This window comes from Ovis aries, chromosome 8 (assembly GCF_016772045.2).
Source record: "Ovis aries strain OAR_USU_Benz2616 breed Rambouillet chromosome 8, ARS-UI_Ramb_v3.0, whole genome shotgun sequence".
In the NCBI taxonomy this organism is placed as follows: domain Eukaryota; kingdom Metazoa; phylum Chordata; class Mammalia; order Artiodactyla; family Bovidae; genus Ovis; species Ovis aries.
This window is the reverse complement of record NC_056061.1, coordinates 1,979,279-1,989,392: the sequence shown is the minus strand read 5'-3', so window position 1 is coordinate 1,989,392 and position 10,114 is coordinate 1,979,279. Positions and strand designations below refer to the sequence as shown.

General features: G+C 51.1%; 1 protein-coding gene across 2 annotated transcripts in view; it reads left to right on the top strand.

Moving 5' to 3' along the window:
* Positions 1-3,247: 3,247 nt before the first annotated feature.
* Positions 3,248-10,114, top strand: part of COL12A1 (collagen type XII alpha 1 chain) — a 120,100-nt gene continuing 113,233 nt past the window's right edge. For both annotated transcript variants that reach the window (XM_015097286.4, XM_060419188.1), the window contains exons 1-2: positions 3,248-3,367; positions 6,291-6,398. In XM_015097286.4, coding sequence (XP_014952772.3) covers positions 6,326-6,398 — 73 coding nt within the window. In that variant the 5' untranslated portion in view covers positions 3,248-3,367; positions 6,291-6,325. The remainder of the gene's footprint in view (positions 3,368-6,290; positions 6,399-10,114) is intronic.

Below are 10,114 nucleotides of genomic sequence, written 5' to 3'. Positions count from 1 at the left end.
TAGACGGCGCTGTCGGACAAGAAATCTGAAGCTCGGGACCCGCCAGGAACCCAGGAGTCGAAGGGAGAAGAGGTGGGAGCAGTGGATGGGAAGAGTGAGGTGAGGGAGATTCCGGGATGCAGCCCGAGGAATAAAAGCCAGGGGGAAAAAACAAAGCAAGCACGATAAATCCAACCGGCGCTGCCTCAGTTGATAAATATCATTCAGTTCAGTTCAGTTCAGTCGCTCAGTTGCGTCCGACTCTTGGCGACCCCATGAATCGCACGCCAGGCCTCCCTGTCCATCACCAACTCCCGGAGTTTACTCAAACTCACGTCCACCGAGTCGGTGATGCCATCCAGCCATCTCATCCATAAATATCATCAATTTATTGCAAAAACTAACAGGTTCCAAGGCGGGTATTAAGAACTGGACGCACTACTGAAGGGGAAGATGGTTTACAAGTTTGTTTTTTTTTTTAAACATTTGTCAGCTCACCATACTGGGAGCCCAGCAAAAGGGCACCCTGGGGCCAAACAGTGCAGACCGCCCGCGGGGATCAACCCTCCCCCTTCTCCCCAAGAGCGCCTTTGGATACATTTGAATTGCACTCGTGTCCCCAGGAGTGCGTGTGCTTGGATTAGTTTATGGATGCGCGTTTGTGCACTTCCCGACCCGGGTGTCCCCAACCTTCTCCTCAACGGGAGAGAGGACTTTTGCAGCCGGTGGTTTCCATTACGTATACTTCTTTGCAGCAACTATTCTCGAGTGTATTAAACCTAAATTTGGGAACGAGACTGCTTTGAGCCAGCGAGGACTGCCTTGAGGGTCCCCAGCCGCCGACAGGAGCGTGGTCTTGGGCGGACGCCCCTTCCACAGACCCTGCCGCCTCCAGCCTCCAGAAGGAGAAGCCCGCCTCTGCGCTCCGCTCCCCGGCTCGATCCGCGGGCTGCTAGATGCATTTGCAGTTCTGAGTCAAACCAACAGCGGAGAACTCTTGTTTAATCCCCAAATATCAACACCTAGGTTAAGTAGCTTCCTAGGCAACCTCGCCATCACAACTTTAAGAAGGTACGCAATGAAAAAGAGCGCGCTCGAGTGCACGCGCGCGCGCGCGCACACACACACACGCACACACACACACACACACACACTCCACCCGGGCGAAATGAAAACTCCAGCCAGCCTGGGCTAACTTGCAAGAGAGCAGTTTTCCTTTTCTAGACAGAGGTGTGGACTTCCCAGGGGCATCCCCGGCGGTTCCAGGCCACCGGCAGCACCGCTGGGTGCCCGGAGCCGTGGGTGCCGGGGCTTGTCTGCTTCCCCGCTCTGTCCCCAAGGCTGCCACCCGCCTAGGAGCGGAGTGAGACAGAGTGAGGGTAAGGGCTGCTTCCCTGGTGATCACCGCGCACTGGGGTGTTCACGTTGGGTTATTCACGCCTGGGGCGCTGGAGGTTTGTGCCAGACACTTGGGCTGTGAGAGTTTGAAGGGGAAAAGGCCTGCGCACTGTGCATGTGTGGGCTCTTTGTGTGAGCTCCCAGCTGGACTTCCAGTGGGCTGTGTGTGTTCGGGGAATGTGCAGAGGTGGCGATTCCCATTTTCCTCCATCCCCGCGCCCCCCTCCCGTCTTCCCTCGCCCCAGTCTTCTCTCTGGCTTCCTCTAGAGCAGCCTGTGCGTGGGGCGGAGTGCAGGGGACCGCTCGCCCTGAGAGTTCTTGCCATTCTGAAGGCAAGTTCGGAGGCTATGGAGCCCGGTTGGCGGGGGGTGGGGGGGGGACACAAATTTACAGGGAGAAGAGGTTATATTGGCCACTCAGCCTCCTCCTCTACTGCGGGCGGTGAATTCAGGGACAGCGCTGCGGCGTTCCCCTCCGCGCTCTCGTTCCATCCCCGGTAGCTTAAATGAGGCAGACTAACCCCTGGGCTCCTAGAGGCCAAAAGGCGCAGGGCTTGCGCTGAGCGCACTGACGTGTGTAACTCGAACGTTTCCCGAAGCGCTTTTCGGATGCCACAGTGTAAGAGTGTCTCACCTCCTCCCGTGCGTCTAATACGGTTTGGCAGCCCTCAGTGCCAGGCGCCCCGCTCGGGGCCAAGAGGTGGCACAGAGCGGGGAGGGGGCGGCCAAACCTGGAGAAGGCGCTGGCAGAACACGAGCGCCCATGTGGCCGCCAGCTCCCAGCAGTGGGGGTTAGGGGGGGAAACTCGCTTCCCTCCGTCTCCTTGACCCCGCGGGGTTTGAAAGGCAGAGCTTTTTTTTCCGAAGCCTCGACTCGGAATCAAGTTTTGTTCTGGCTCAAGTGAGACATTTCGACGGCGGATGGAACTTGTTCCCGAGCCGGCTTCCAGTTCGGAGGATCCCTAGGTTTCATAGCATTCCTTCGCCCTCTCTTTTGGCTCAGATGAAGCCTCCCAGTTCCGTCCCGGAGCACCGGAGGGGGGAGACAGAGACAGGACTGGGAAAGCCATCCCACCGCTGAGCCCGGCGCAGGCGGCCATCCGGGTTTCCAATCGCCCGAGATTGAAAAAGACAGAAGGCGCGCCGCGTGCGCAGACAGTTAGTTAATGGAAACGCTGTAAATCGGTTTTAAGTGCACCCCAGGACGGATGGGGAGAAAGGTGCGGGTGGCGATGGTGGGGGATGGGGCTAGCAGTGGGGCGGGGTCGGTCACATTCTTGCAGTTCTATACAGGAGAGTCGCTACTTCCCTCCCCCTCCCTCTTAATTTAGAAAAACAAATTTATTAAAGAAAGTCGCCCGGAGAGGGAAACCCGAGCTCCGAGCCCGCCCCAAGCGGAGGAGTGAGCGGATTCCCTTGGCAGTGAACGCGGCCGCGGCTGTCGGCCCCCCCGCCCCTCCCTGCTTCCTCGGCTTCGCCCCTGCCCCCTCCCCTTCTCCCCTCCCCGCCGGGGCGCTGCTACTACGGCGATCGCCACCTCACGCCGCAGGAATGCTCGAAGTATGCACACGTTCCCAAAAGTAGACCTCCACCGCCGGAGGAGCATACATCACCCCGTGGCAGCCGTCCACCTTCTCAGGCGTTTCGTAACCGAGTAAACTGAGAGCTGGGAACAGCCCTCTATTAAGGAGCCCGCGGCGCGGAGCCTCTTCCCACTCGACCGAGGCGAGCCGACCCAGACGCGTCCGCGCGCCGGCAGCTGCGGTCCCGGGCCGTCTCCGCCCGTCCGGCCGCGCTCGCCGCTCCGCCCGGGCTCCACCGCCTCCGGCTCCCCGGCGGCCCCGCGGCCGCTCCCCCTCTCCGCGGCCGCCAGGTGCGCCCGGAGCGCAGCGCCGACCGCCCGGGCGTGCGCGGGGGTCACACCGAGCGCCGGCTTCCGCGACGCCGGGAAGCCGCTGTCGCCGCCGCTACCTCGGTCACCACCGCCTCAGGTCGGTCTGGCTGCTAGCCTCCCCGCCTCGCCTCGTCCCTTCCAAAGAGATCTGGGGAAACTCGCTTCGAGCCCCTTCCTCGCTCGGCTCTGAGCCATTCAGGAGCCCGAGCGGGGGCCGTTGGAACGTGCGCCTGGGCTACTCGGAGATTTTTTGGGGGGTTCATGTGTAACATGAAGGGGGAAAGAAATGTAGTTTTTTTCTCAAGAGAGGATGCCGGGCGGCTGTGCGTGAGTAAAGCACCCCTTCACTGTTCCAGCTGGAGGAGGCATTTCGTCTATAGATGCTTGGTTGAAATTGGCGAGGGGTGCGCGGGGTCCTGGAGCCTCTGGCCTCGCGGCTGCCGGCGTGCAGGAAAGGTGACTCCCGGGGCGGAATTCTTTAGAGCGCCCGCCGACCCTTCGTCGAGGCTGCGCTGGTGCGTTTGGCATCTGGAGACAGATTCCCGGGCTGGTGTTCCAGCTCCTTCCTCCGCGTTTCAAAGCATCCCGCCGTTGGGGGTGGGTGGGCGCTAGTTCAGCTCTCGGGGACTTGGCTTTGGCCCGACGTTACCCAGCTTCTCCCCCAGGCTAGACGGGGTGGCCCTCCTCAGGGTCGTGGAACCTTTGCGCGAGTTTCCATCCTCTGTCCTAGACAGTGTAGGAGTCGCAGAGGGTTTTAAGGAGCGGGGAGTGTAGCCAGGGAGCAGAAGAGGTACACCGCGTCAGGCACCCTTAGGGGCCGCAGGTGGTTCTTGCGGGGCTTGCCAGGGACCCCTTTCCCTTTCCCTCAACCCGATTCTGTGGCCTTCTAAAGCGTGCTGGCGCGCCGGGGAGGCATGGGGCGGAAAGGAAATGACCGCTAAACTTGGTGGTCCTTGGGTAACTAATGTCGAGGATTCAGTGGGTTAGGTCGGCGGTAGGTGACGCGCAGGCAATCTGGAGGGACCCCTCGGGGTGGGGGTGGGGGTGCAATTGCCTTTTTAAACTTGGCGATAATTGGGCTCTTCCAGCGGAGTGGGGGGAAGGGACTAGTTGGCCCAAGGAGATGAATCCAAGTTTCCAGCCCCCCGCCCCCGCCCGCCCTACTGGTTTTCATTCATGAGTATGTGAAAAGGCCCCGCTGCCACGTAGGGGCGGCCGATTTCAGACTTTTTGTGTCTGAGAATGCTCAATGAAGTGTTGCTGAACATTCAGATAAATGTTTGGGCTAAAAGGAGAGAGAACTTTTCTTTCTTTCTTTTTTTTAAACATGGCTGTAATGCCTGCCTGGCTGGCTGAACTGACTTTATGTTCAGATACCGCGACGAGATAGGATCCATTGTGCCGCTGAGTTAAGACAGCCGATAAGTGGCGCTCTAGATCCGCAATAGCCCTGCCACAACTTTTACAGCGAGTTCAGCGGTTTAAAAAAAAAAAAAAAATCTGCACACAGTTTTTCGGTGGGTCGATTGTCAGCCTTTAACTTTTCGTGAGCACGACTGCCAACTGAGTTGGAAATTATTATAGCGAAGTTAAGGCCAGATGATGGGAACAATGGACCGGTCTCACCTCTTGCCTTTTACTGATGTAGAAGAGGGTTAGACATGTCAGACTGTTAAGCAGGAAGAAAGAAATTGCTAGAGTCCTTGGATCTCCAGAGCAGCGGGAAAATTTTAATCTTGGCTTATAAAAAGGAGCTCCGGGCAATCTGGCAAGCCTGTTCATCAGACATTTAAAATGCAATTTACACTCGGGCCCAGGAAAGCTGCCCTGATACATCATGCCAATACTTTGGAAAGACACGGTTGGAGCTTGTCAGTTTCTTTTCTCAAAGAGGGCTCAACCTTTGGCTTCTTTTTGGGTTCCCAAGCATGACTTCGTTTTTCAAGAGGCCTGGTCTGTTGCCTTACAATAATTTATGTATCTCAGAATCAACTCTCTTTTTATGTTTGCCTCTGGCAGTCTCCCACTTTTAAATTCATCGCTGGTAGCTTTTGTTCCTGAGTTGGACCTTAGAATAGTTCAGATTTCCTTCTACCAACATGGATTAGGCACCTACTTACTATGTGTTATTTGCCACAAAAGGTGAATAAGTTTCCTTGTCTTGAAGGAATTAATAGCCTAGTTAACAGAATCAGGAAAAATCAGAGTAGGATATATTCTCCTCTGGAGCATGTAAACCTGTAATCTTCTGGAATAAATGAACAGTTAAGTGAGAAGAGTAATCATCACTGAGAATTTTATTTAAAAAAATCTTGGGAAAACAGATAAGAGTGCTTTGTCCCTTCGATTGCCTTTCCCTTTTATTATGTATTTCAGAGTTGTTTTTTCCTCATCTTGAGTGAAAGATTTATCAGATGTGAAGACAACACAGCTAGCAGGAGGGTCAAGTTTCTCTTGGGCTGTACATGTTTCTGTATAATCCATTTCAGACCTTCAAGGGCTGCATATTTGTAGGCAGAACAAAATGAAGAAAAAAAGAGAGTAAAAGAGGTTTATTATACTTTTCCAAATTACCCTGAGACCACTAAAATACAGTTACCTAAAGAGTTCCGCAGCTAGGAAAAAAAAAAAAAAAACCTGGCCAAATAAAAACCCCAGCTGGAAGAGACATTTAGTTGACTTAGGGATAAGATGATCTCTGAATTAGCCATCACCCAGGCAGGATGAAGTCATGTGGGGCCTGGTAAGGCCCTTCACCGGGGATGCTAAGCAGGTCCGGCCTCCAGGCAAACAGGACCCTCTTTAAACTTCAACTCGCTCTCAGTGCCCCGACTGAACTGCTGCAGACGAACTTGGCTTCTTCCACTGCTCCACAATAGGGCCCATTCTTTGCCCGGCTGGGCCCTGTGGTTATTAAGGCAGAGCGGGTCGGGTCCTGGCCCGGGTCCAGGCTCCAGTTCTAACCTGGTTCCAGGCCCGCCCGGACCCGGTTCTGATGCGGTCACTGTTTCCTCCGGCAGATCCCTTCATGTGGCTGTGAGCCCCGAGGCGGAGCATGCGGACCAGGCTTCCCCCAGCGCTCGCCGCCCTGGGCGCGGCCCTGCTCCTGTCTTCCATCGAGGCAGAAGGTAAAAGGCTTTTCCCTCCTTCTCCCCGTGACAAGGTAGAAGTCTAGAAAGGAAAGAAAAAAAGCACACCTTTCTTGCCACTGTTGCTCCATCTGTTTCCCCTGCACTTCGTGTGTTTTCTCCCGGGGTTTCTCTGCTTCGGAGAAACGCCCCCTTCTCTGAGGTTCGTCCACCTCCCAGCTCTCAGGTCCAGCTCTTTCCCGTCCTCCGCTTCCTCTGCTCCGTACAGTGCTGTGTGCTCTCCTTGCGCTTGTCTCTGCGGTGTGCTGTCCACACCGCCACCGCCGCTGCCGCCTTCGGAGCGAGGACCAGCCGTCCGGGAGGGGGCGACGGCTGCACCCGGCTCTACGGACCGGACGCCCCGAGGGTGGTACCCAGGAGCCCCGGAGCGCGCGGCGCGCTCGCTCGTGCGCGTGGCTGGGGAGCCCCTGGCTCGGGGCCGCGGCCTCGGTGACAGCACCAAATAAAAGACTCCAACAGCGCCGGCTCTGCGCCTCTGTGTGTTTTGTGGGGAGTCCGGTCGGCGAGGCGGGCGGTGCGGGCACGTGAGCAGGCAGATCGCCCCGGGAGTGGGTGGTCGGTAGCGATCCGGGACCCGCGGTGTGTTGGCAGTGGCCGGGTTGGTGGGGGTGGGGTGGGGGGGGGTGGGGTGGGGTGGCTGCTGTCCCTGTTTGGTTCCCTGCGCCCGGGGACGCCTGGCCCAAGCCCAGCCCCAGCCCCTCAAGCACAGGTTGGGTCTGGGCCAAGGTTCTCAACCCAGGGAGCTGGTGGGAGCCTGGCAAACCCGGCATCACCTCCTCTAACCCTCCTTCTCCCAGCATCATCCCTGGGCGCTCAGTCTTCTGAGCCTCAGAGATGGGCTCAGGGCCCAAGGGTCTGGAAAAGCTCTATAGGCTCCACCCCTTAGAAAATGTTAAAAGTTTTCAACCTTATTTCATTCTTAACTGTTGGGTGCATTTGATGCCTTCGTTTGTCAGGATTGGTGGAACAAGCCCTTTCTGGATATTAACCCAGTAGAGGCTCCTGTGTTTCCTCAGGTATCACGGGAGATCTGACACACTAGATTTATTGTTCTGCAAGGTAAATGGGGTACTACCATAAAAGACAACTTAAAAATATGCTCTCTCGCTCTCTCTCTCTCTCTCTCTCTTTTTTTTTTTTCCAGTAAGGAAATGCTCCTGATGGAGTTGAGGGAGAAAAGCAATATTTCTGGGTGGGGCAGTGTGGAAGTTGGGGGTGGGGTTCAGAGGGTGAGGCTTATTTAGAGGTTGTGGTGAAGTAGAAGGGTTTCAAGACAACACTGAGATTTTCCAAAAACTTCCTGTTGTGTTCCATTCTCTGGTTCAAGACCGCAAGGACAAAAAATTAAGATTAGGAAAAGCAGAGTCTTCAAAATGTACAGCATGTTCATAAAAGTAAGGGAAACTTGCTGGCTCTGCTTATCTGATGAATACTTCATGGATGTAGAGGCTTTTCAGAGTGGCTTCTGTGAAGTAATATTCAGATGAGAGTGCTTTTAATGTTCCTTTCTATGTCGTTATTAGGAAGGAATTTCACTGGAGGAACTTCTGGAAGCCCCACTCAAGATATTTTTAGATAATTCACTAAAGTGGCCTATTTATTGCTCATTAAGAAAATAGTTATTTGAAAATCAGAAAGAGTTGTGAATTCTTAGGACAAGAATTGGATTGGAAATGATGTAAGTGGAAAAAAATCAGTTCTCAATTGGATAATAGATAGTTCGCAAAGTGCAGTTGAAAAGAACATTTTGCTATCTACATTACTGATTATTTCCGTATTTCTCATAAATTATCTTTTAAGTTTGTATTTATTTCCACATGGGATAGCTCTTTCTTTTGCTTTCTTAAGCTTCTTGTCTCTCACCCGCTTAGGTCAGCATTTAATAATGATATTTTAATAAGATTTTTTATTTGAAGGGGACCTCATTCTCTGGTTTGGCACTGTCAGATAGAAATATATTGTGAGCAACAAATGCAAGCCACACATGCAACTTAAAATATTCTGATTATGACATTAAAAAGGGAAAAAGAAACAGGAGAAATTAGTCTTTGCAACATATTTCACTTAACCTAATATATCCACTGTGTTGCCATTTTAACATGTAATCAAATAAAAATTATTAGTGAGACATTTTGCATTTTTGTATTTAGTCTTTGAAACTGGGTGTGTATTTTACACCGCAGTGCGTCTCATCCAGACTGGCCACATTTCAAGTGCTTGATAGCCACATGCGGCTTGTGGCTCCAGTGTTGGACAGGCCTGGTCCAGTGTTAATTACCAACTAAGTGGCCCCAGGAGGCTGGGAAGGGCTAACAAAATTTGTAGCCAAGGCGTTTCTGGGGACAATGGGCTGCAAACAGAAGTTCTCTGAATCATTTCTGTTGATGCATTTCAAAACTTCAGCTGGCAAGCCCTGCTTCTTGAGATGTCATTTTGACCTTAATTTTAAAGTAGCCATTGTAACTTTTCTTTCCCTTTTCCAACTTGTACTCTTGTCTTCATACTATTTTCCAGTCAATTTCTACTGAATTTTTTTTTTATGTATGGAAAGTTCCATACCTTTAATTAAAAGATTTTGACATTCACTTTTTGCATTTATCCTTTTTTTAAAATATAGGGAGTACCACCTTTGTCATGTTATTTTATTCTACTTACTTATACAAGAAACTTTATTTTTCATAATTAGTATTTTCTCCCATAGAAATAAGAGTGAAATGATTTTTCTTTTATTTATTTCTTTTTGATTTTTTCTTTTAATACTTTTTAGCTGCAGCATAGACTTTATTAACCTTATAACTTGGCCAGCTCTCTGTAAGATCTAAAATGTGTGAGTTATTTTTGGTTCCTGTATCATACTGTACATTAATTGCCATTTAGGAAATTTAACACTTAACATTTAAAGGTCAATGGCCAGTGTTCCCTGAGAATTAGACACCTTTCTAATTAATCTAAATTTGAGGTGATTGTATGTTTTATGAAAAACAGTTGTAATTTTAGTAACTCTGATTTGTAGTTCATAATATATAATGAAATATTGGGTATTTTAAATTCATAACTGAGTAGAGGCTATAAGATTTAATTATCTTGTGTCTAGGTTAAGAGGCAAGTTAATGCATATTTCTATAATCCTGTGTCTAACTTGCAGCAGAAATTTCAAACTAGATGGGAATGTATAGTTATCTATTCTAGTTTTTCTCATTCTCCAAATGAGAAAATGAGGACCAGAGAGGCTGAACGGCTCAGTTAACGAACGTGATGCCTAGGGGCAAGGCACAGGCAAGACCCAGGTCTAGTCCAGGGCCGTGCTAGCCTGCGCCCATTGCGCTGGTTTCTTGCTTGGCAGTGGGTCAACCCAGCCAGTGTAATGAAAGAATGCATTTGGTAATCTGCACAGAATAATTTATTACTTGTCTGAAACATGAACTTTTCAACTGCTTATTTTTGGTATCTTATAAACACAAATGAAATAAATATCTGTATCATGGCAAAGGTCATTTAATTTATACTAGCTTTGGACAGAAAATAAAAATTAGTGCCTACTGAATATAGTCAAACTACACTTTGCTCGCTTCTCAAAGTTTCTACCATTAAAGTAGTACCCTTCTCAGTATTGCTATCACAAACATTAGACTAAAGGTCTTACTGGTTCATCAAGATGATATTTTAGCAGTTTGTTCTTGGTTTTCCTTATCTTT